Source organism: Athene noctua, chromosome 18 (genome assembly GCF_965140245.1).
Source record: "Athene noctua chromosome 18, bAthNoc1.hap1.1, whole genome shotgun sequence".
NCBI classification, from domain to species: Eukaryota; Metazoa; Chordata; class Aves; order Strigiformes; family Strigidae; genus Athene; species Athene noctua.
Genome location: NC_134054.1, coordinates 5,075,254 through 5,101,628, shown reverse-complemented (window position 1 = coordinate 5,101,628; position 26,375 = coordinate 5,075,254). Strand labels below are relative to the sequence as shown.

Genomic DNA, 26,375 nt, shown 5'->3' with positions numbered 1-26,375 from the left:
CCAGTGGGTTTTGTCCCCCTTCACTCATTCCTTGGCTTATCTCTGTCCCGCGGCAGGGGGGGATGCGCCAGAGGCCGGCTCTGACACCAGGGCAGGAAAGTGCAGCGCCCAAGCCACAGCCGGGGAGCGAGTGCTGGTCCCAGCCGGGCTATCAGGCTACGGGGAAGGAGGATCAGCACAGGGCTCAGCAACAACGGCCTCCAACCACCAGGCTTGCTCAGATATTGGAAACACATGTTTGTTGGAGAGAAAGGAAAAAAAGCAGCTGAATATCCACACAATTGCTGTTAGCCGGCGGGTGAGAGAAACCAGAGCGCATGGCTGGAGAGGCTCTGGCAGGGGACACGCGGACAAGGCTCCACACCACCGCCTGCACAGCCCAGGAAGGGCAGCTGCTGCCACCCAGAACGTGCAGCCTCTGTGCAGGTCAAATATCTGCAAGCTCTAAGCATCAGATGTGCTTTTAAGAGTTAAATACCTAAAGCAATGAGAAAAAGCTTGAGCACAGCTAATGCTGCAACACTCCGACCTGCCCAGGCAGGGTCTGCAGATTGGGGCTGAGATAAGCAGGACCAAGATGCTAGACTGGCCTAAAAATGTCATCTCCCTTTGAAACGTTTTCTGCTTTATCATATTAAACCATAAACATTTCATTGGCCCCTCTGCTCCCAATCGACAGCCAGTTACACAAGAGAAGCATAACTGGCCCATGCAGTCATTTTATTCCAGTGAAGGATGCATTTTTGGTCTACCCACTGACAGAAGCAAAACAAAGTCTTTTCTATTGGAATAAATTTCTACATGGGGAAGAGGAAAAGGCTGACATTAATACAGTGCTGGCGGCTTAAGTTTACTTTTGAAAACAGACCCAAAAACCTCCCCGCACAGACAGAGCCAGAAGTGGAAGGAATTGACACAAATCAAAAGGAAACTTAAGTCTTGTTTTATGCTGTGATACTTTAAGTCACATTTTTCAAGACACTTTAATCACCCCAGATTTTCACTGCAGGCTACGTGCCTAGGAAAGAAAAAAAGAAAAAGCAAAAAAGTAGAGTGAGATCTGGGCCTTTGATAATGTTGCTTGAGGAGTGCCAGAGCCAGGAGAGCTCTGTGCTGAATAAACTGCATCCCACTTGCAGACTAGTCAAACAACCTACAAAATACCCTTAAAGGGTGAGGGTGTTCACTCCCTCAGTAGCATGAAGAAAACCAGCTTCTCCCCTTACAAAGGCAGGAGCACAGCAGAAAAAAAATGAATGCTCTGTTCACAAAGGCAGCCTCTCCATCCAATCTAAGAGCTCAGCGACTGGTGTCGATCCTTGGTCGAGCAAGCAAGGTGACCAAAGCAAAGCAAGCAGCTAACCAGAGCTCAGGGAATCTTTGATGGCCCCTTGGAGAAGAAACACCATGCTTCTCTGAGGTATAGCAGCTCTGCTGTGTTATTGAGAGGGCTCCAGATGCTACAGCCTGAGGAAGGACAGCTTCATGCTGTCTTCAAGCTCCTCAAGTCCCCAGGAAACACGGGGGATCCCAAATACGACCCTGACGGCGGAGCTGCCCGAGACCGAATGCAGGAGAGGGAAGTGCTGAGGGTGTGAGCGAGGACAGCAGGGTACGTACGAGTGGCCAGTAGCTGGGATGAAGTATATACAGCAGTGCACCCGCGTGTCGGGGATCCGCTTCTTCCGGTTAATGTTGATTTCCTCCTGCAGGTACTTCTCGTACTGGTCGTTGATGAACTTCATGATGGGCTGCCAGCTGCAGAGAGAGGAACACGGACGATGGGTTTGTGTGAGGGATCTGGACCACCCTGAACCTCCCACCTGGCCTGACTGCGTGAAGCAGAGCCTGCTGAGCCAGGGATGCTCAGCATCTTACAGAATGCCATAGAACAAACAAACAAACCAAAACACACTCACACAGAGAACATTTTAGTTCCTGCCAGCTCCCATTCACACAGCAACTGTGGGTGGCAGGGGAATCACAACCCTCCATGTTCACTGCTTGGTAACTCCACGCACCGCAGCAGGAGGGGATTTACCGGCTGGTTTAGACAAACAAGTGCCTAAGAAGTCCTCCCTTCTTTCTCTGGTTGCTGAGCAGGGCAGGGCCAGGAGTGTCCCTTGGCTCCTTGCACGGTGTCACAGCACAGGAGCAAGAGCAGCATCAAACCCCACAAGCCCAGCCAAGGTCATGGTGAGGAGAAGGGACCTGCCATCAGCCAGCCAGGCCAGCCCTGCCCGGCCCAGGGGGGCCATCCTGCACAGCCAGCCACTGTCCCAGAGACTCCTGGCAGAGTTCAGCCTCCAGAGCCACATGAGCGAGGTCCAGGGACAGGCCATGCCGGCACACAGCTGCTCCCAGCTGCAAACAAAGGTTGTCTCATGCCTGAAACAGCAGGATGTTTGTGGGCTCTCACAAGGTCCAGGATCAGCCCTGGGGAGCATGGCACTGCGCTGCCACCCAGCAACCCTCTCCCCCACTCCCTACAGAGCATGGGTGGCACAAGACCAGGCTACAGCCCTCAGCACCAGCCCCAGGGCTTGGCCGCCTTCCCTCTGCACCAGTCCCCACGTCAGCGCATCCAGCTCACCAGTTCTCATTGTTGATGTGGTCTCCAAAGCCCGGGGTGTCGATGACTGTCAGCTTCATGCGAACCCCCTTCTCTTCAATCTCTGAAACGGAGAGTAAAGTGGGTGGATGAGGCAAGCATCGGTGTTCTGACCATATTCTGGCCAAGTGCACCCTCCAAAAATCAGCTGGAGGGCTGGAACTTCCTCCCAGGGGAGAAAAATACCTTCACAAATTCTAACAGGCACAAATCAGCCCTCCAAAGGGATGCAGCACCACATCTGCCCTGAAATGCCACACCCACAGTCACCTCACTTGTACCCTTCCATCACAATTAAGTCAGTGCTGGTGGATAAATTAAAAATAGATGTTTTCTTAGCCCTGCAAGTGTTTCTGGATGGTAAAAGCCCCATCGGAGAGATGAATGTGGAGGTTTAATGATGGTCCACAACCCCCATGAGCCCCCAGAGACACAAGGCAGAGCAGGACCAAACACCAAAGCACCAAGTGGGATCTGCAGTGCCTCACCATGAGTGATGGATTTGATTTCAATGGTCTTGGGGATTCGCTCTTCAGAAGTTGGCTGTACAGATTTCCGGCTGATTTTGGATTTGAAGAGGGTGTTGATTAACGTGGATTTCCCCAAACCACTCTGACCTGGAAAACAGCAGGATAAACCACAGTCAGCACTCACTTGTTTCCGGGCTATTTTCTCAAGGGCCAGGGGATGGGGATGCTGACAGACTCAGCCTGCACTAGATCTGAGGGAGGGAGGTAAGAGGGCAGCTGCTTCCCTGAAGCCTCCCCAGCTCAAGGTGCTCAAGTCCATCTCAGGCAGCAGGATGCTGAGGGCAGCAAGCACCTTGCCTGGCTCCAAAGCAGCCAGATTGCTGGGAGTGAGCAGGTCAAGAGCTGGTTCCTTGAATCCAGTGGAAATCACAGCAACCCCAAGGGCAGGAGGACACTGCCGGGGATGTTTTAAGGGCTGTGGTGACATTCAGCAGCCCCGAAGAAGGGCACAGGGACCACAAAACCCCAGGAAGGAGCATCCCAACACATCTGTGCCTTTAGCCCTGTGCAGCCTCCTCTGTCCAGCTCCACAGGGAAGGCTTAGGAGCAGCTTGGCAAGCCCTTAGCTGGACAGGACTAACAACAGCAACAGTCTTTCAAACCTCAGCCCTGCTGCATCTGCTGCTGCTTCCCTGCCGGACTTGCTTTTGCAATCACACTGGCTGGCTGCACAGACCCTTTTAAGCAGGTCCCAGGAAGCACATCAGATTCCACAACTTCAGAAAGCTTTCAGAGAGAAGCGTTTTCATGCTTTATATCCCAGAGCTGAGGCCGATCTGTGTGGAAAGGACACACAGCAGCTCTGAACTCTCCAAACCAGTTGTCTCATGAGCTTGAAGAACAATTTTGCCAGAGCAAACAAAACAGAGCAACTCCTCAAAACCCAGGGAGCAAACGCTTGGCTTCAGAGCAGATGTTCTGTGCCCCCTGCAGTCACTGCAGAGCTTCTGCACACACCATGGGGGCCCCTTCAGCCCTGATCCACCAAGCCACGTTGCAGGCAGCTACCGTGGCACCACCTCTGGCATGTCCCTCGCATCACTGAGTATCTCTAAGCACAGAGGCAGCAAGGGTGTCACCTACGTCCTCCAGGCCCTGACCCATCCAGGCTGCCAAAGGCACCCAACACTAAAGCAATGGTGTGCTCAACCAGCCCATCAGCACTGGGCATCACCTCCTGGCCAGCCCACTCCCTGATCAAACAGAAGTTTAGAGTGGAGTTTGCAACTGATGGCACATTGCAACCCAGCACAGGAAAACTCTGTTTGCCAGCGACTATCACAGCTGGGATGTAGAAGGAACACGTGGACCAGGCTGGGGTCAGGTGCTCCTGGTCCTCTGCTGCCTGAAAACACGTGGGGCCAAGCGCAAAACAGGTCTGGAGCTGTGACTGCAGAGCCAAAGCACAGCTCTCATTGCACTGCTCATTAACTGGAGCAGGTGGGGAGAGGGGGAAAGTGGGGTGTCACACCGCTAGAGCTCCTGGCAGTCGGTCTCTGCATTCGTGCCTGGCCAAGCTGTCAGAGCTACACTGCCTGGACAGGGACCAGAGCCGAGAGCCGCTGGCGGCCACGGATGCGATGTCCCACTCTGAACCGCGGCCATGGGCTGACCTCACCCAGTGACAGACGTGACTGCACCCCGAGGACCCGACGGCCCCGGCATGGCAGCTGAGCGAGGGCAGACCCGCTCCCAACTCCCGTTTTGCAGTCAGTGTGTTTTCCTGAGCTGAAATCAGGTGGGGAAAGCACAGCTGAGCCTCACTGCTCAGCCAGCTCTCCTCTCCCTCCAGCTGCTTTGCACCAAAAACTGAACACAAAAGATGTGCTTGGGGTTTTGGTTTTTTAAGCTTAAGACCTTTTTTCTCATCTCCACAGCCTTAAGAGGACACGGGGCTAAGCCGACCTCAGCCTGAAGCCCCCCCTCAGTTAGGCTGGAAAACCCTTTTTGAACAGGGACCGTGGTACGCAGGGCAGAGGATTTTCAAGAAGGCCCACCACAAGGACACGGTGCGGGCAGTGACCCCCCACCAGCAGCGGTGCTCAATTCCCACCTCCCACGCAGAAGTTGCCTTCCCCCTCGCTCCCCTCATCTCCCGCCTGCAAAACTGGGATTGCAATGATTTCAATGCAAGGACTTGCAGCTTAGACTGGATGGGAATAAAGGAGCTAAACTAATCCCTAGAAGCCCATCCATCCCCTACAGAAACGCAGCAGGACGAGGGCTGGCTGCTGCCTCCCAGCCTCCGCAGAGCACCCCCTCCCCGAGGGCACCCCGCGAGGTGCTGCTCCTCCCGCATCCCTCCCCGCGTCTTCTGGGAGGGCCAGAGCTCAACTTGTTTATGCTGCCACGAATTCCCCAGCCGGTAAACAGTCAGCCCAGAGCCTGCCAAGGAAAGAACAATGTTTTCCAGCCGCGCTGCAGCACAGGCTTTCATACCACACACAGCGCTGCCAAGGCAAAGCCAGGCCCTTTCCTGAACATCCCTCCACATCTGCAAAGCAGAAAGCCGAGGTGCTTCCGCGGCACAGCCTGCCTGCGGAGGGATGGGTGCCTCTTCTGGCAGGGAAATGGGGGCTCAGGTTATGCAGTCTCGCTTATGGACTCTCAGGATCAGTGCTGCGATCCCTCTGCCCCAGGAGTGCTGCTCCACTGGCAGCAAGGAGCAGGGTTTGTTAAAAAATTCTGCAAGAGCTGATTCTGCAGTGACTGGGTTTGCAGCGATCACCCAGCCTGGGGAGCCCTTCCCACAGATCAATTTGTGTATGAAAATATCAAAATGAGAAAGGCAGAGCATCAGCAGAGCTTGCTGGGGAGCTACAGCACACTTGTATCTTTTAGTGTCTTTTACAGAATTAGCAAACTCTGGATCAGGCCCTCCTGTAACTCCAGGAAGCCCCCTTTTCCCTTTTCCCCCTCGCCCTGTGTCCTGCAGTGCCCACCCAGCTCTCTGGCTATTCCCAGCATTTTGCTGGTGAGTGACTGGTGCAGTCCCTGGCACTGGGAGCCCAGAGGCTGCAGGTGGAGCAGCAGCGATGCAGCCAGTGGCCTCCAGGTGAAATAAAGCTCCTTCGTCCTATTCACCCTGTAGCCTCAGAAACCTAATGAACAGGAGCTTGCAGTTGGCGGAATTTGGACACACAACCTTCCAGCACACAGACACCCTCTGGGACACTCATTCCCTGCTGTGCCACACTGCAGGTCCCCAAAGGAGCCACCAGTAGCAGAAGCCATTCAAGCTGAATGGCCCAGCTATGCAAACCCCTCTTGCTGGTCTTTATTCCCAACAGTAAATCACACGCAGCATTCCTTCCCTGGTACTTGTAATGTAGTTGCCTGAGCTGAAGAGAACAATACAAGAAAACTCATAGGCAGGAATTTTACCCAAACTGATGGAAATACTAGAAAAGATTAGGCCTCTGATATACCAGCAGCAGTGCAACCCTTTGAGCCTTAACGTGCTCTCAGACTGCTCAAAACAGTGCAGGGCTCCCAGGAGAGCAGGCAAGGGAGTCCTCTGCAAGGCTTCGGTGAGTCCCAACACCCCTTGAGGTGTTCCCCTCCAGGACGTGCCTGTGGCATTACCCAACGCACCCCGAGACACAGGAAGATGTGCAGGACCATGGGTCACGTCCCATCCACAGCTTTAACGACAGCTGAATTCAAGCCAGCTCCTCGGGAGCAGGGTTTGCTGACTCCTAAGGCAGAGACCCCAACGCTGAGCCCACACTGCTGCTCCCAAGGAGACTCCACAGAGGACAAACATCGTCCCAGAAGAACAAAAACAATTCACTGAGCACGTCCCAGGCAGCTGGCGCGGGGGAAAAACTCACCCACGACCATGATGTTGAACTCGAAGCCCTGCTTCATGGCTTTCCGTCTCATCTGCTCCAGGATGGCGTCTATCCCCACATAGCCGAAGTCCGCAGCCGGTTTCTCCAGCCGCGTCGGCATCGCCTGCTTGGGGCCGGCATCCCGTGGAGTGTCCGTCATGATGGGTGCGTGGCTGGGAACTGCCTCTGGACCTGGAGGCAAAGAGAGGCTGGTCAAGGGTGGCAGGCAGTGCCCAGCACACTAGGATGCTGCTCCTGGCAGGGAGTGAAAGGAGCTGCCTGTTATATGCAAAGTGGGAATAAAGCACTCGCCCGGACTCAGGGCACCAGGTGGCTAAGAGGGAGAGGGCGTGTGGGATCTTCCTTGACCTCTAATTACATTAAATTTGGGATTCCCCTTCTAAACTGACTGGATTTGCCTTGATCCCTGCCCACATCACCAAGCCTGCCTAGCAAAGGGATGCTGCTACAGGGAGAATAGGCACATGGGTCCCACGAGCAGCTGATCTGCTGCCATGGCTTTTAGCAAGGCAGCCCTGTGCCCAGGTGCTGCCATTAAAGGCTTGCAGACCTACATAGCCTGCCCACTCCTCCATACCACTGTAATTACACCACTCTGCTGATTGCTGGTGCAAATGCCTCGTGACCACGTTTCAGAGAGCTGGATGGCTTTGCAGACACAGAAAAGTCCTCAGCATCTACCGACACATGCCCTCCTTGAGCTCCAGCTGACGCAGCACAGAAGCTGCTGGCCCCAGCCTGCAGAAAACCCCAAAACGAACGCATCTGCATTAAAACAGGTCACGTCAGACAACACCCACGCAGCCACGAAACTTTCAGGATCCTGCTCTAATTCTGCCGATATCCACCTGAGGAACACAAACCCTTCGGCTTCCCGCAGACAGGGCGCTTGTCTCCCCTGCAAGAAGGCTCCAGGTCAGTAAAGCGTTTCAGGAGAAGCAAACATAAACATACTTCCTCATTTAACACCTTCCTAACAAAATTCGGGGAACCTCCCACTCCCTCAGGCAGGAGCATCTGCCGCTGGGAAGGACAAAGTGTCCCTGAGGCGTTTTGGGCAATGCACTCATCCCATCCAGCCCCAGCTGCTCCCTGTCACCCGCAGGGATACTGCAAATATCCTGAAGACAGCGCATGCACTAGGTCCTTGCAAGCTCCTGGAGCTGTCAGCTGTGCAGGACAAGATCCTCTAACAGACACAGAGCTGGAGGTTTTAGGAAAACACACTTCTGAGAGCCCTGTGCACCCCAGGCTGCTGCTGATCGATGCCTCAGTCCTGGCAACCACCAGCCTAAGCAAGCATTTTATTTTTGTTAAGCTTTTCCCAACACCTATTGAGTATTTATTATTATTAATAAAAATATTATTATTTGGAAAGAACTTCTTGCTTCTTGCAAAGTCCTCATCCTCATTCCTTCAAACAGGAATATGGCTCTCAGCCCATCTCCTCACCCCACTGTTATTTCTGGCCTTTGATGAGGTGCTGCCTGTTTTTCTCTTTCTCCCTCCGAAGGGATTAGTCTGTAGGAATGTGGCTGGCCCAAAGGGGCTCCTCCAAACACAAGCCCATCATCCCTTCTCCTCCGGTGAGGGGCAGCGTCAGACCGGATCTGCCAGGGTTCTGCAAGGCAGAAGCACTCATCTCCTGGGAGCACAGCACGCTTCCACGCACTCAAATATAGGCCAAGCAGGAAAAATATATAAAAATAATAAAATGCAAACCCAGAACTGATCCCAAAGACTGTTTGGTCACTTTGAACAATTTTTTCCAACCCTCAATCCTGGTCTGTGCAGACCAGCGTTACTCACAGAGCTGCTAGAGCGCAAACACGCTGTAGCTAACACACAGTAGCAACACGCTCCTCCCGCGGCACGCACGGGGGGTTCAGGCTCTTGCACGACCGGCAACGTGCTGCCACGCCGCCCCTTGCACAGCCCCGCGGCCTGGAGTGCCCGAGGTCTCACCGCAGATCCCAAATCAGCCCCGTTCCAAAATGGCAAAGCCGAAAGCGGAAAAAATCCCTACACATCACTAGGAAAAAAAAAAAGAAAAATACTATATCACGTGGAAAATATGCTGCCACCGGCAGCAGTGCTGGGTTATGCAATGGTTTTAACTCCTGCAGGCTCTGCCTGCATGCACGGCAGAGAGCCCGAAGCGTGCTGGCCCTGTGGGACAGGATGGCAGCCTGGGAAATTGGTGCAGATGAGGTCCAGCAACGTGCCCCAGTGAAATTAAGAAATTAAACAAATGGAGCAGAAAGCCGCCCTCTGCTTGCAATAAAGGCCAGGAGCATCTCCAGCACATCCTGGCTGCTGCACGTCTATCAAGCTCTGCTGACCAGCAGCCAGCAGCGCACAGAAGGGGCTGACCCCCTCCCTGGGCAGGGGGAAGTGCAGGCAAACCTGTCCCCAGCACAGGGAGCAGACTCTACATGCTGCCTCACCACGTTGCCTTCAGCGCGAGAAGGAGGGCGCGGGACGCCCCAGCCCCCAGCAAGACAAAACCCCCAGGAAGCGGGGGGCGATGGCAGGTGGCGGGTTTGTCACCGCGGTCCCGCAGGCGTGCTGCCACCCGGGATGCGCTCCAGCAGCACAGCCGGCAGTGGCCCATGCTGCTTTGGCTCGCCTGCAGGGAAAAGGTGATCTAAAGGACGTTTTCTTCTACCACCTGGCTACTGTTTGGGAAAAAATAAAATAAAAATGGATATATTACAACTAGGAGTGTCTTCAAGACAGCAGGGATGTGAAGACACAAATGCTTCGGCGGCACCAGCAGACTGCCAAGGGAAATGCTGCAACCCAGACCTTCACTTTTTTTTTAGCTTCCCAACGCTGTGCTGGTCTTTTCTTAGCAAAGACTCATGCATCCCTCTTGGCTCCAAGGGGCAGAGGCAATATGCAGCTGAGCCACAGGACCACGCCGTGGCACAGGCACATGGGGATGCTGTGTTGGGTGGCAGGGAGTACTCCCAGCAGATACTTGTCTAAAACACAAAGATCCTAGAAATAAGTTGAAGCAGAAGCGGTGGCTGCCCGGGACATGCCACAGGCAGATCCTGTACTTGTCTGACCCGTTGTGCTCTCTGTGAGGACAGCACTAAACCTGCAGCACTCTTGGTGCCACCATCGCTGAGCTGGGCCTTCCAGAATGCTCCAAGGAGGGATGGATTAATAAACAACCAATACTGTCAGAAATTCCCAACTGCCAACGAGTCCCTGGCAAGAGCAGGATCAAACCTCACGCACCATTGCTTCACCAGTCCCACTGCAAGAGAGCTGCTTGTCCCTCTTGCAGGGAGGCTGGGAAAGCACATGGGATGCTCACTCTGCTGATGGGGGCAGAGAACCCGGAGCCTGTAGCTCCCCCTGGGTCGTGTGTTCCTGGATAAACGTGAAGCATGCTGGAACACATGCTCACACCATATGTAGACCTCCTTTGCCAGGGAAACCCTCTCCACGTGGGCACAGGAGATGTTGAGACCTTCAGGGCAGCGCTGCACCGAATGGGAACAGACCCACAGCTCCAGCCCGGGCGCCAGGCTGACTCAGGACAGCTGCTCCAGAGTTGATTTTGCCAAAGACTCCAGGCTGTTGCGCTGTAATTGATGCACGTTAGACACAAGCCAAACCCAACATCTGCGAAGCAGCAGATGAAAGGCACCCCGCAGAGAGGGGAGCCCCCGGGAGCCCCCCGGGGAGCCCCCCGCTCCTCCAGCCAGCTGGACACCCGCGCAGGCGGCTGTGGGATGGGCTTTGAGAAACACTGCTGTCGAGGGGCTGCCAGCAAACCCAGGGCTTAGAAATGCTGCACTGATGCCACACAGCTGCAGCAACTCGGGTTGGCTGTGGGCAGGGGACGCAAACACAGGCCATGGGCTCACCTGAAACCCAGAACCCTGGGGCTGGCAGTATTCATCGAGGATTTGGGAAAGGTATCTGTGAGAGGCTGGTGTTTCCACTGCAGATACACAAAAATTAAATAACCCTTGCAGAGGCTGGACCAGGAACATCTTGCGTCCCCCCCAGCTCCCGGTTAGACCCAGCAGCTCTATGCTCTGCTCCAGCCACGCACAGGAAGCAGGATGCTGGTGATCCAGAGGGCAGAGCTGATCCCAGAGGGGGGCTGGTCATGGACCTGGTGCTCAGCAGCTGCCTGGAGCCACTGGAGAGAGGCCAGGAGGCTGCACCTCTGCCACGGCCGCCCACCGCCAGATTCAAACCATTCGCCCGTTCTACCAATACACATGTAACCAATGGAGAAACGCTAACATTGCTGAGTAAATCAAAGAAACGTCCCTCAGGTGCAGGGAGCACCAAGCATTCCCACGTTTTGGTGATTCTGCAGCTGGTTCTACAGAGCAACAAGCACTCAGAAGCCCAGGATGCTGCGGTGGGGATAACTCCCCTTCCCTCCACACAGCAGAGACTGGAAACAATGCGGGCTTCCAGATTTGTTGGATGGGTTGATGCAAACACAGAGAGAAGATTCACAGCAGCGAACAGCAGTATATCAGGGCGTGAAAACACAACCGCTGCCCAGGCAGCTGAGCATCCACAGATGTTTTCAAGGGAGCAGTGCGGACCAACTAACCTTCCAATTTTTGGGAGCTGCAATCTTACAAAATTGTGCCTGTAGGGTGTAACAGGCATTTTTAGAACCATAGAGTGAATTTATAGTTCCTGGTTAACTACTACAGCTGGCTGGCAGGACTGCAGCACGCACAGCCTCCAGGCCCTTTCCCCTTTGCACACCGAGCTGGTGACCACAAGCTATGGAAACAGATCCAAGGTGCGGAGGTGGCAAAGCCACAGCTCTCCCTTCTGAGGGGACAGGAGGAGTCGGGAGGGAGGGAAGCAGCAAAGCTGAGGCTGGATGCAAACCCAGCATGGTGCAAGCATCGCTGCTTTCTTCAGCTGCCCAGTCCAAGCCACATGGGATCCCCCAGTGCTGAACGCAGCAGGTCTGTGCTGGTCTCACAGGGATGTGTGGGTACCAGGGAATGTGAGGCACGGCTCAGTCCGAAAGTGGGGGGCAGCCTGCACCCCAGAGGAGGGCTCAGCCTGGTGTGCAGAGCCACTGCCGCAGACCCTGCAGCACCAAACTGTAACTAGGGATGTTTTTATTATTCATCTCTGGCTGGCTGGCACAGCCAGGCCCAAGCTAGAGCCTGTCCCTTGCATCCCTGGGCACAAAGCTATGGTTTCAGGCTGGCTGCCAGCCCAGGCCCACCTACCAACCAGTTACATTTCCTTCTCGGCTAGCATTTCCACCTGATGCCTACAGAGACAACCTAGAAATAGCAGACGATGCTTAACTACGCTTCGTTAGAACAAATCTACCCCAAAGCTGTCAGAGAGGTGGCCAGGTACCTCCTGAGCATGCAAGATGCTCCAAGCTTGAAACCTTTTACTCACACAGGGGGATAAATCCATTTTCAGAGATCAAAACAGGAGCCAGCAATTCCTGCTCTGGAGTGAGTGCTTTGGTAGCTGACTAGGCAGGGCCACAGCGCTGAGGCACAGACAGGAGCCATGGGCACTGCACGCAGCTGTGCAGGTCGAGTCATCCCCACTCGCCACATGCGCTTCCGTCCTCACTCACTGTGCGCTTCCCCCTCCCTGCTCCGGAAACGGTCCTCAGCAGCTCACCCCTCCGCAGCTCACCCAGCTCACCCTCCGCAGCTCACCCCTCCGCAGCTCACCCCTTCTTTCATTTACCAGAGATGGATGCTCCAGGGTTCCCCTTCCTTGCTTAACTCGCTGGCTGCTGCAGGCTCCACTCACAGGCATTTCTGGGCTGGGATGCAGTGAGCTTGTCCTAGAGGTTAAACCGCAGTGCCAGCTCTGCGTGGACGCTCACAAGCTGGGGCACAAGCCCCCGCGCTGCCTTGGCACGGCATGAGGCCGACCACCGCCCTTGCCCGGCTCAGACACGTGCCAGCCCGCGCAGCGCAGCGCGCAGTTGTACATCCTCATTTATCCAACCACGTGAGGCAGCAGCTCTAAACCACTTACAGTGACCTGCAAGGAGTTGTTACGCTGTTCTCCTTCGGTTTGCCCCAAGAAGTTTGAAAGGAAGGAGATGATCATAAATAACCCCACGTCTTGCCTGCTCCAGTCTTGCAAACCGAGCCTCGGGCACGCGGAGGGGTCTGGCCCCGCAGCCCCAGCGGCCTCCCCAGAGGTGGAGCGAGAGCTGGCCCCAAGGCCAGCCCTGCCTTGCTAGGGACAACCCCGTCGCAGGGGAACTCTCCTGATCGCCAACACCGGCCAAAGCTACTCCATCAACCGGCCCCGCGCAGCCAAACGCCGGCGGCCAGCGCAACCCCTGCTGCCCGCAGACAGGCGCGGGGTGCCGAGGACCCCCACAAAGGCGATGGCCTGGGCGGTCTGGAGAGGGGACCCCCTCCCAGCCCCCTGGCCGCCCTGGGCGATGGTGTTTAGCACAGGAGGGACATGGAGACCCTTCCCAGCCCCTGGGCAAAAGCAAGCTCCTCTCGCCCGTGTCACGGCTTCCCTGCAGAGCTCTACGCTTTGAAAACAAAGAGGCAGGCAGCGCTCCGAAAACTCAGTTTGCCCAAAAAGCGCTCTGGGAAGAAGGCGTCCCGCCTCAGGCCCCGCACCACCACCTGGCACGGCTGGTGCGCCCCGGGCTACCGGCTCCAGGCCCCGGGCTGACCTTCCCCACCCGGCCGAGCCACCCACCTCTGCAACTACGGCTTTAAAAAATAAAAAGCAAGCCAGTGGCACCAGGGCTGCCAGCACCCCGAGGTACGGGAGTACCCAGTGCTCAAGGAGGCATTTACATCCCGGGTTTTTTAGTTTCGCTTTTTTTTTTTTTTGGTTGGGGGGATTATCTTTTTTCTTTTTGTTTTGGTTTGGATTTTTTTGAGGGGTCGGGGTCCTTTTTTTTGTTCTTTTTTTGTTGTGTTTGTTTGGGGTTTTTTACAAAGGGCAACTGCGTCCCAGACGCCCCGAGAGCCCGTTTCTGGGGGGCGGCGGGACCCCGCGGGCGGGGCGGCGGGACCCCGCGGGAGGTGCCCCCCGGACACAGCCGCTATTCATCCCCGGACAATGCCGGCAGCGCGGCCAGGCGGCCGCCGAACAACGGCCCCTCTTGTGGGGCGCAGGGGCGAGAGGGGCCGGGCGGGGGCTGCGGGACGAGCCCCCCAGCCGCACCCGGGTACCCCTGCCCCGGTACCCCCCTCTCCTCCAGGCGTTCGGATGCCCGGGGCCCTTCGTGAGAACCGGCGGAACACCCCCCGCGCCAGCGCTCTCAGGCCCTCCACCCGAGTAATTCACCCCAAAAAAGCACTTCTCCCCCCGCCTCGGTCAGCCCCCCCCCCCACTGCCCCCCGCCTCCGCGGAGCCCCCGCCCCCGGGCACCGGCGACTCACCCGCGGCGGCAGCGGCGGCTCCGGCAGCCGGCGGGTCCCCGCCTCCTCCCGCGCTGCCCTCCGCCTCCTCCCCCATCGCCCTTCCTCCTCCTCCTCCTCCTCCTCCTCCCCCATCACTCTGCCTCCTCCTCCTCCTCCCCCTCCAGCCCGGCCCGGGGGGATGGAGCCTCTTCCCGGGAAGTTTATTTCGCCCCAGGGCGGTTTCCACCCCCCCAGCCGCTACGAGCCTGTCCCTGGCCGGGGGGTGTTGGGGGTTCCGTAGAGGTTAAGAGCGGGAGGGGTTTTGGGGGGGAATGCGTCCCACCCCGTCCCTCCACCCGCGGTCACTCCCGGGCCCCCGCAGGAGGTGCGGGGCTGGTCGGTGCTCGGGATTCCCCGGGAAAAGAGCGAGGCAGGGACAAACCCCCATCGCCAGCAGAGCCGCGGTCCGTGTCCCCCCCCAGGGACAAGGGCCCGTCCCTCAGCGCCGAGCACAGCCCATTCGGCACTCGGGGCTCTGGGCTGAAACCTGCCTTTTGCTTTCAAGCATCCTGAAGTTCTCCCAGCAGAGACCGAAACCGGCGGTGGGCGGGTGTCAGCGCCGCTGACCGTGGGCTCACTTTGCTCTGCAGCTGTTTGAAGACCCCTGGGCCACATCTCGCATCCGCCAGGGACGGGACAGCAGCCTACACCCACCAGCCTGGCTGCTTTTAAAAATCATGTCGATTAAGCTGAATAAAGATTTTATCTGTCTCCACAAGCCCTTCCTGCCCTGTATCTTGACTGCCAGAGCTGCGCCATCACCTCTCTCCTGCCAGCGGGAAGCAGGGCCCCGGCTGCGCGAGGCCAGTAGCCGTGTGCCCGGGGCCAGGCCGGTGGGTTGAGCCCCTCCAGCCCCGCTCCCACGGCACCCCCGGTGTGGGTCCAAGTCCCCTCGGTGCTGCTCGGCCGTGAGGGTGGGAAGCCCTGGACAGCAGGAGCGGAGAGCACAGCAACGCCGGGAGCAAAAAGGGCTCTCCCTCCCTTTGCACCCACAATGCGAAGCCAACCTGCCTCTTTCAGACCCCTGCTTCCGACATGTTACTTTGACCTATCCGATGATCTCGGGGTATTTCTCCCCTCACTCAGAGGATCTGCACTCCCAGAGAGAGGCCTGCAGGCGACAAAAGGGTTAAGACTGATTTGCACATTCGCAGCTCTCAATACCCAAAGGACTTCATTTCCCCCGAACAGCCTCTACACAGCTCAAAAACCAGGGGCTAGTACTTGCCGATCCTTTTTGAGCTGTTACCAGCATCACTGGCCACTGCCAGCCTCTGGCTCCTGAGGCAAGCCCTGCCACCCAGCCAGCGGCACCGCAGCCCGCCCCTGGCTCTCACTTTCCTTCTCACCTTCCGCAGCAGCAACGGCTCTTCCTCCACCCAGCAGCTCTTCCTCCACCCAGCGCAGCCGCCATGCGCTGGGCTGGCAGCACCCTCTCCCCGCGATGCCCGGCAAGGCTGGCGTGGGCTACCCTGGAAATGATGGGTGCTCAGGGGGGGCCTGACTTGTGTCTCCCCATTTCAGCAAGTGCCACAAACGCCAATTTTTCTAAGAAATCTCCACCCCAGCAACCAGGCAGGAAACCCAGTCTCAATCTGCTTACTCTGCAGCTATGCGTAGCTTTCTGCTGGTTTACACCACTTTTTATGACTTAATAAAGCTTTAACCCCTATCAGTGGGCATTAGTGTTTTAATCTCCCTAATCTCCAGGAAAATCCAACCCTAGATGCCAAACTGGGCTTGCCCAAGTAGCAGCTGGGTCTGTTTGCAAGTCCCTCCAGCCTTGCGTTATCTGGAAAAGGCCGGGGCAGAGCCGGAAAGCAGCACAGCCCAGCTCTGCAAAGCTCCGCCGTGCTCGCTCAGGTACTGCACGGGCAGTAAGGGGGGATCTCAGGTGCACGTGGGCTTTGCAGATGTGATCCACTCGTCATGTCCCTGCTGCTAAACTAACCACATCCGTACCGCTGTGCAGGTGTTACGGCTTCACTTGCACAAACCAAGACCAGCAGCAGAGGGGCAAACACAGGGTGCTTGGCTGCATGAACCAACACCTCACTCCTTGGTGGGATTTTTTCACATTGAAACCATGTTTTAGTCTTGCCTGTGAGGGAGGAGAAGAAAGCCAAGCCTATAGAAAAATTCCCCCCTGGGTCACTGAAGCACTGCAATGACACTTGGAGCAGGATGGGAGCTTACATCATGCAAGTTGTTTTTCAGATTAACTCATAGAAAATACTTTGTTTCAAATTATATCTCATCCTTCGCACAAACAACCCAAGATGGGAGTGCAAGCACCTCGGAAGGACAATAAAGTGGCATCCTTGGCCTGAAAGCAAGTAAGTACATCGGGCTTTGGTAACCCTGCATGTCTTCATGAAGGCTCTCAGGTGGCTCTGGGGCTGTTTGCAGAGGAGACACTCACAAAGTGACAAACAGCCACCTCTGGGATTTGTTATTTGAGGAGAATCTCTCTATTCCTACAAGGAAAGTAGGGCCCTGCTGTACTTGTTCTCCCACTGCTTATTTCTGGCTGCAAGAGCTCACTCTGCAAACAGGCAGGAGGCAGAGGAAGGAAGCAGCCTTACCCCTACGGTGCAGATGAACAGAAGGATTAAGTGACTCGCCCAGGGTCACACAGAAAACTTACAACAGAGCCAGGAACTGGATCCAGATACCCTACTCAAGAGTTTTAAAATCACAAAGTCATTGTTCTTATCTTTAAAACAACAATAATCAGAGTTAGGAGCAACTGTAGGCCCTCTTGCTGTTGTGAGTCATACCAAGTGATCTGAACTAACTACAGATCCAGTTCTTAGTCTTGCAACTAATCCAAAATAATAAGGAAGGTTCCTGCCTGCCTTATGCAGTCCCAGCTGTACTACCTTATCTGACACCTCTGAAGGTGAAAGCAGGTCCCCATGTCACAGCCACACTGCACAGGGCCGTGGGGACGAGCCCCCGCGTTAGCACAGGGCTGGAAGGGCTCAGTGGAGAGGTGGCCCAGCACTGATGCTCGGGAAAGGTTGGGAGGCAGCAGGAGGAGCAGATCACCAGTGATGGTTTCCACAGTACCTGAGTTTTGGGAAAAATCCCAACTGCTGTCCTTCACCTTGCACCAGAAAACTGCCTGACAGTGGGGCTGTGCCCCGGCCACCCCAGCAGCACTGCAGCTCTGCCCTATGCCAGGCAATGCTCTGCCCTTGGTCAGCACCTACTCCAACTCCAACCATAGATCCCCAGCTTTGGGGAATAATGGAGATCTGCAAAGACAGCTTCACCAGGACTAACCAGCCTGTGGAGAAGACCTGCAGGGCTGCCAACAAACATGTTTCATCCCAAGGCTGCCCAATGTTAAGAAAACATCAAATCCCTTGAGCACAGGAAGCGTGAACAGGACATCTCTTGCAGGAATGCTGAAGGGACGTTTCCAATGCACTGCACTGATCCACAGTTAAAAGTGCACCGTTAGGGCTTAGTACATCATTTTTATTGTTTTAATAGTGCAGCAATGCTGACCACCTGCAAGTCCTGAATGACTTTGATGGATAGCTTGAAATCCTGCCATATATATTTATAATCTCAGATCAATAGAGAATGAAAAGCATGTCCAGAGACCTTGGTAAAGTACCAGCAACTCAGTGGAAAGCAGCATGACTGAGAAAAGGATGTAGGCTTGCAGACTGCAAGAACAAGATTTAATTTTTTAAACACTGAAAGAGACACCAACACTTCTAGCAGGAGCAGAAAGGATCCCCGTTACCAGGAACATCTAAAACCAATGCCAACACTTTTCTAAGAGCCTGGCTGCAGGTCTGCAGGTGTAACCACATGGGAAGGGCTCTGGCAGGTAGCCACCACGGTCCCTTCCAAACATACAGGGTACCTCTCCAGGTCTGTAACATCAAGACCTGCAGAGTTTCCTCCCTTCTGGCCGTACTGGACTCCCAAGTCCAGATATTAGGTTTTTTTCTTTCACGCTACCTGGGTTTTGGCATTGAGCAGTTTCTCTGAGCAGCCCATTTCAGAGACTTCTCTGCAAGTATCACACTGGTTCTTTCATAAAAGGCATTATTTGGTGGCTAAAACCTCCCTAGACAGAGAGAGCAGTGGAGCAGTAGGTACCACAGGGTGCAGGTGCTGCCAGGAGCATCTCAGGGCTCTGCAGGCTCTACCACGCAGAGCAGGGACATCCTGAGCCAGCACAGGGAGCAACCACCATCAACCCCTCCAGGCCTTGGCCAGGAGCCGGTAGCAGAGCCTGCCAGCATCACTGAACCATGGCCATTTTGCTGAAACCGTGTTACACAAGACACCAGGACCCTTCCTGTTCCCAGCGCACCAGAAACTAGGGTCTCCTCCAACCAGACACCTCCAGCCCACTTCCATTCTCCAAGAGGGAAAGAAGGAAGGAATTATTTCACATGCTGCCATCAGCCAGCACGCACAGCTACCACGATGTCCTTGGCGTGAGTCACCTACTCCCCGAGGAGGCCATGCCTTGCTTCCCAGCATTGTGTCCCACTCCCCGAGTAGGCCGTGCCTTGCTTACCAGTGTCACATCCCAGCAGTGCCCCTGCAGCAGGCTCCTTTCCTCAGGCACACAGAGGATCTGCAGTGCCTGCTCACTTGAGCAGGGAAGGCAGGAGGCTCCTTGGCGTGCTTAAGCAATCAATCCTTTTCCAGAAGGGAATGGGTTTTGCTAGGAAGCCACTCTGGGGTCACAAATATTTGGAAAAAGCAAGAAAAACATTCCTCCCAACATCCTTCCCCATTGCAGGGGGCACCAGTTTGGCTACTGACATGCTGGTTCGGACAGACTCAAAGCACACTCAGCATCTTCCAGGCAACTCCCCGCCCCGCTGCAGCTCTGAGCACAGGTTTTGCTCAGCAGGGACTGGTTTGCCTTGGCACTGCAACGCTGCCGCTCAAGAGTCCCCAGGACAGCTCATCAGATGGCACAGCTCAGCCCTCCCAGAGGAAACACACCTTGCTTCTTCAGCTGCTGCCAATGTTTAAAAACTCTATTTTGCCCCACAGTGGCATCTCTCCTCTAGATTGGGAGATGTTCAGGCAGTGGCAAGGGGATGCTCGGGCACCACGACATCCCCGAGGCTCACAGCATCCACCCAGTATGGACTGAGCTGCAAAGTGGGTGCTGGGGTGTCCTAAGGGTCCCTGGAGACTTTCCGCACATCCACACTCCTCGCCAGCAGTGCGATGGATACGCGTCTGTGCAAGCGGCACATAAAGGGCCTTTCTCCGTCCTTTGTGTGCTTCCCCTTTTAAACCTATAAAATCCCTTTGGAGGTAAAGAAGAAAGCATTTAGGGCACCCTAACCTTGAAAAGAAGGAAAACTCCATTCAAGCTGCCAAGCTGTCGGGCTGTCTCCTGCAGCTTAATTAATAGCAACCCATCCCCAGCAAGCTGCTTGCAGCGCCAGCTGTCTCCTCTGATGGAGGTGCTTTTCTACAAATAATAGTGCTTTGTATTTTGATGGGGAAAGGTCAGGAGGATGGGGGGAGGGAAACACATTGCTTCCCTGCAGCCCCCAGTACTGTAAGCAAGTCCCACTCGGTCCCCATCTGCTCCTGGGGTCAGATCTGGGAGCTGGCAGCACCTCTCCAGCAGCCTTGGGGCAATCACGTCCTAACACTCGGTGGAGGGGCACGGGAAGAACTCAGACCTGTGGTCTGCAGGCCCGCTGCTGCCAAATCCTGGTGCCACTCTGATATGGTCCAGGACCTCCTGCAGGGAAATCCCTGCTCTGCTCTTATCAGGAGCTGCCCTGATAACAGCACAGGATCCGTACTGCAGGGAGCCGGCGCTGGGCGCCCCTGCCAGCTCTGCCTGGACACCAGAAAGGGCTGGTCCCTGCTGCTATTTGGCTTTTGCATAAATAAACAAGCCAAGCCGTGGCTGAGAGCAATGTGGATGAATCCAAGGTGATGCAGCAATGCGGGAGGAAAAAGGTGAAACAAACTCAAGCCCTGGGAGTGCAGCATGAGGTGCTGACAGCCCTCAGGGCACGGCTACGAGATCACCTTCATTTCTGCTTGGCCACGGCAGATTAGAGCCAAGCACCAAGTACCAAACCAAGCTGGCTCCTCGGACCCTAGGCAAGGAAGCCGAGGGCTTCCCTGCAGCCATACGGGGGCTTCCCTGCAGCCATACGGGGGCTTTCTGCCTGCAGTCACCCTGCTGCTGGCTGGTAATTCAGTCCTCCAGCTCTCCTGACCAAAGGATGCTCCTGCCCGCAGCCTGGTGCCAGCGCCTGGCTGGGCACCGCTGACACGGTGGGAACACACAAGCAGCTCTCCTGTCCTCGCCAGCTGGCCCGGCCTCTGCGTTCCCCGTGACTTTTGTTCCCTCCCTGTCTCACTCACGTCCCTCTGTGCCATCCGGGTGGCCTGGGGCTGCCCCAGCATGGAGAGGGCTCTGGTCCCAGTGCAAGACTGGGGCACATCTCCCCTTCTACCAGTTTATCTGGGGGAATGAAGAGACAAAAAAATGCCAAAGAAAGGCAGCAGAAAGCGCGTGAGGACAGGTCCCTGACCCACATACATGCCAACACAGTCCCCAGGCATCAAGGCTTTGCCACATCAGCCCCCAGCTGCACAGGGGGAGGACACAGCCCACAGTGCCCCTGCTTCCACCCACGGCTGCCCGAGGAAAAAGACCCTGTTGCTTAGCAAAGGGCCATTCATCACCAGGATTGTGTGGGATAAGAAAGGGTTAACCCGCTGCAGCTGGGCCAGAAATACCGTCCAGGACAAAGAGAGATTTCATGTCACCCGAATCCGCCCAGTGCAGAAGAAGAGGCCTTAATCTGATTCCCAAAGAAAATGTGGCTTTTACAGCCCCGCTTGACCAGGCCCCTACAGCAAGTTTTGCATCCGCAGCAAGTGTTAACCCAGTTTGGGAGAGGGCCAGAAAATGGGAAGAGAAATCACTTTTCCACAAGTTTGTGAGAAGGAAGAGTTGGGTGGAGGCGGCTGGATCCAGTAAGCGTCCCTGCAGCAGGATACAGGGGGATGCAGACATCTTAGCCTGGCAAGGTCCGATGGCCCCAAAAGCATTCCCAGAGCATCCAGACCTCGGCATCGGTTCTCCTGTGCTTTAGCAGGGACTGGAGAAAGCAGTGGAGAAGTGCCTGCATGGCACGCTGGGCTTGCTCCAGCTGCTTTCCAGGGATTTCCAAATTCCCACGGGGTGATGCTTGGCCGCACCCTGCCATAGCAATCACCGATGGTGATGAGGACACACAGGGAGGGGCCCGAGAGCATCCCAACACTGCCCAGCATATTGGGGACCTCGTCTCAGGATGACAAGGGTGAGTCAGAGCATGAGCGGGAGAGCGTCAGGGTGCTAGCAGCAGAGTTCTCCCTCTTCTCCATAATGATAGGGTCCCCCAGAGAACAAAGCCAGGGACGCTGCTGGGAAGCAGACGGTGCTCACACCCACTATGGATGCAGACAAATAGTCTTTGCCTTCGTCTCCCAGCTGACACTCGGGCACATGTCCCATGGTGCTGCGTCCCTCCCCGCATTACAGCGCAGCCCTGGCAGCTACTACTGCAGCAAAAGGGGTTGGCCAGCCTGGCCTCTCTGCCACAGCTCCCTCCCACCACCCAAGCCCCACACTCTCCTGTAACCTTGAAATGCCACCGGATTTTTGGACAGGCACTCCTAGCATGGTACTGAGCTGTGTCTGTAAGATTAGCTCTTTCAGTTCAGTGTTTGTTATTATTTTTTAACAAATGAGCTAGCTTTACTGTACACGTGTCCACAAAGCGCCTACCAAAGTTTAGAGATAGATGAAATAAAGTATGGTTGTATTCAGACATAAAGTCACAGCACCCATCAGGGGTAAACCCAGGAGAGCTGTCTTTCCCTTTCCCAGCCCAGCTCTTCCCACGTACCGGAGCAAAGCTCAGACACATTACCCAAGGATCAACATCTTCAGCACGGGTTTCGCCCAGCCCCAGCATAGCTTCAACAGGGCTCAATGCAACGTCACAGCCGTACGGAAATCACAGCATTTAAAACCACAGGCTATAAAAATTCCACCGTGCTCAGAGAGGGGAAGTCTGGATTCCCTGTGGAGAGGTGTCCAGGAACTGCCGCTGGAGGGTTATTAGCCACTAAGCCATTAGAGCCCACCACATCTGCATACCTTGAACTATGGCTAGTGTATACTAGCAAAAATATATGTGCTTAATGGTTGTAAGGTCAAACACATTCAATACACCACCATCGAGCTACTCACAAGCCCCACAGCCACACAGGTATTTTGCTTTCAACATGGAAAATCATGGACTGCAACTACAAAAGTATTGGAAGGGTTCACAGGTCCCAGGGCTATTGCAGTCCTCCATGGGCTCCAAACATATTTTTTCTATCTTGACATGTCTTTATCTGCACTCAGGATGCCCTTATAGAAGGGCTGTAAGCAGGGCACACACCCTGGATAGCTGTTCTCCTCCTGGATGCTGCATCTTACAATCTGGAATCACACCTGGATGGGGCAATGGTACTTAGGGGTTCACATGGAATTGCAATTCTGGCCTTTTTTTTTTTTTTTACGGTGCAGTGCCTGAGTCGCCACTCATCTCAAAACCAAAGCTCAATTGAGCGTTACCTGCATGTGCAAATCTCCCATCCCCTGGCCCAGGCCCACCTATCTCACAAGGGAATTCAGTCAAACCAACCAACAGCCACTAGCACCAAGGAACCCAGGACCCTCAGCCAGCACATCTCCAACAGTGGCGTAAAATCTCTTCCTGCCCTAGAGCTGCACCACTGGTCTGCTCCGTCTGCCACACCCACCTTCTCCAGCAGCAGGAATATGATAAAGTTAAGCAACTTGCCTAACACAAGGGACATTTAATCCAAAGCTTGCCTGGTGCTATAGCAGGATGTCCCTGTGCTTCTCTGGTCTGTGCGTTCATGCAAGTTCACCCCTCAAACCAGCAGGAGCGAGCCCAGCACCCCGTGCAGGGCACACAGCTGCTCAGCTCACGGTGGGCTAGATGTCCGTGGCTCTGAGGAGAGGTTTAGGGGTGAGATGGAGTGACCTGCGATTTATGGAAGGGCAGAAACAACACTCTGTCAGTGCCCTCTGGCCCCCTAAACTATGAAATCTCTGAGAAACCCTATATAAACAGCTCTGTGTATGCCAAAAGCCACGGCACAGGGCAGCAGCATCGGCCCCACTGGAGCCCAGCTGCTCCCCCGGCCCCCATCAGCCCCCGCAGGGCTGGAGACAGTCTTGGCCTAGAATACATCAGCCCAGATCCATCCCGGATGCTTTTTCCCTGAATGAGGTGTCGTCGCACCAGGGATGGATATAAAAAGCCTGGTTTGAAATCCTCTGGCGTGAAGCCTTTCCTGCTCAGAGGCTGCCTGCGGGCAGCACCAGCGGGGTCACAGAACAGGCAGGAGAACCCCCCCCGGCTGCCTCTGAGGGGGGTGAAGGTGCTGGGTGACAGCAGGTCCTTTGGGGTTCAAGGGGAAACGAGCGATTCCTGCGGGCACAGAGCGCACACAGCCCGGGCTGCCCGTGCCCAGCACCCCCAGCCTCCGCTCGACTAAGGCACGCGAGAGAAACCGTGCCCTTAGCAAGTCCAAGCGGTTCCCACCGTTTATCACTTAAACATATATGTTCCCAATCTTCCACGATCACTGTGCAAACAGCGAGAGAATGAGCCAAAAAAAGAGGGGGGGGGGGGGAAGGAGAAAAAAAAAAGGCAAGCTTTGCAACTGGGACAGTGCATAGCTAGAGCGGTGCGACACAGCACAGAACAAACTCCGGGCGGGCACGGCGGGGACCGCACGCAGCAAACCCACGCGAGACCGGAGCGCGGCGCGACCCGGCCCCGGCCCCGGCCCCGGCCCGCCCGGCCGCCGCTTCTCCTCCTGCCACCGCGGAGCCGGCCCGTGTCCCCCTGCCCGCCGGCCCCCCAGCCCAGGGACCCCCCGCCCGGGGACCCCGCCCGGGGACCGCCCGCCCCGTCCCCGCACACTCACCCGGGCGGCCGCAGCTCCCGCGCGGGGCCGGGGCCGGAGGCGGCGGGGGGAGGGAGGGGGTTGGACGGGGCTGGTTCAAAAGAGCCAATTAAAGAGAAAAGCGGGGAGACGCTCTCGGGGCGGGGGGAGGCCAGTCCCGCTCCTCGTGGGCTGGCCCACGCGTGGGCACAGCGAGAGGCCGGCAACCCCCACACCCCGCTGCGGGCCCGGGGGCAAGACCCCGAACTTCCCCCCCCCGCCCTCCAAAAGGGATAAGACCTGCCCTGGCAGGCAGCTCGGCATCCCCATCCCCTGCCCTTTTTTTTTTTTTTTTTGGGGGGGGAGCTGTCCCCAGGCTCTGGGTGCCTCCAGCACCCCCCGCAGGGCACCCCCCGCGCAGGCGGGGACGTGTGCCCCGGGCACAGGCTGCAGCTCAGCTGGGGGGGGCTGTGTGGGGCTGGGGCAGGATGGGTGGGAGAGGGGAAAGGAGGAGGCTGCTTTTGGGGGGGCACTTCCCACATGGGCACTGAGAGCTACAGAAAAGGGCCGGGGAGAGGCAGATTCCCCGCCGCCCCCTTGGCCTGGTGCCCTGCACCACCCACCAGTGCTCACAAGGCTGCTGGGGAGATGGGTTTCCGCAGTGCTGATCAGGACAAGGGGCCATCAAACACCAGGAGATTCCTTCCCCAGCAATTCACAACCAACTTTCAGAGCAGAAACCGAGGAGAGAGGCGACCATAGGCCACCAGCACTCCTTTACATCACCAGAAATGCTCCCCACGATGCCACAGAAACGTTGTTTCCCAGGGGAAGTAATGCAAGAGCATCTCCCTGAAGCCAGCAAAACTGATAGAGCCACACGTTTGCCAGGCAGGCAAGGCTGCAGCAGCCCTCTTCCCACCACCTGGGAAGATGCAGACACACACACCTGGCCCCCCTGGCTGGGGCAGGGCTTCCCAATTCAGTACAGACCCTTTCACAGGCAGTGCGCACCCTTGCCTGGCATCGCCAGCAACCAGGGGCCCTTTTCACTGCAGGGCTGTGGGAGCTGGGTGAGGGCAGCCTGCCGCAGCGGGGTCCCAGCCTGCCGCAGCGGGGTCCCAGCCTGCCGCAGCGGGGTTCCAGTCCACTGGGAACTGAAATCCCAAGGAGCCCCCATCACCTGTATCATGTTGGGGTTGCTGCCGCCCCATTTCACCCCCCGGACCCAGCACTGGCCGCTGTGACTCCCCTCTCCTGCTCCCTCCCTGCTTGGGCCCCGGTGCTGAGACACAGCCCAGCACATCCCCATCCCACAGCCAACCCAAGTGGGCAGCACAGCTAGCTCTGCCTCCTCCCTTAGCACAGGCCCTGACAAAGCGCTCCCCTGCACCCACGCCTGCATCACACCCCTGGTACTTTCCCCTTGCTAAGCTACTGCTCTATTTTCCCCCTCCTTACCCTCCAATCTCCCTTGCACTCATTTCACAGCCAGGGCTCCAGCTCGCCTGTTCCACAACTCCCCTCTGGCACAGCTGGGGAGAGCCCAGCACAGCCCTCGCCATGACTTTTCATCCCCCGAGGCTGGGGAGAGCTCAGGCAGAGAGACTTACTCAGCCAAGGATTACGAGGAGGACAACCCACGCTGCCCGGCGTCTGCAAGAGCCAAGGATGCTTCAGCACCTATTTCAGCTGCCGCCCCAGTGAGTCTCCCCCCAGCTTCTGAAAAGTTTTGCTCAAGTCCCTTCGGAACGGTCTCGCAAAGCAAATCCCTCCTGGCTCTCTGCCTCCCTCAACACCAGACATGAAAAGCACTCGAGTCTCTCCCCGGGTAAAAGCCTCCAACATCAAAGGCACAACACAAGAGTTATCCCCCCTCCCTGTCCCTCCCATGCCGCAGCGCTGGGGCTGCCTCCCTTGAAAGCGTGGCAGCCTCGGTGGTTAAGGCGCCAACTGCACTCGAGACATAGTTTTG

At 56.2% G+C, this 26,375-nt stretch overlaps 1 protein-coding gene across 6 annotated transcripts in view; it reads right to left on the bottom strand.

Annotated features, from left to right (window-relative positions):
• SEPTIN9 (septin 9) overlaps positions 1-26,375 on the bottom strand; it is a 143,223-nt gene that overhangs the window by 12,917 nt on the left and 103,931 nt on the right. For 5 of the 6 annotated variants that reach the window (XM_074921710.1, XM_074921712.1, XM_074921715.1 and 2 more), the window contains 4 exons: positions 6,975-7,166; positions 3,100-3,228; positions 2,594-2,675; positions 1,621-1,758 (listed from right to left, as the gene is read on the bottom strand). In XM_074921710.1, the coding sequence (XP_074777811.1) occupies positions 1,621-1,758; positions 2,594-2,675; positions 3,100-3,228; positions 6,975-7,166 (541 nt within the window). Of the gene's footprint in view, positions 1-1,620; positions 1,759-2,593; positions 2,676-3,099; positions 3,229-6,974; positions 7,167-14,395; positions 14,454-26,375 lie in introns of those variants that run through there. The other variant, XM_074921716.1, reaches the window with a different exon arrangement.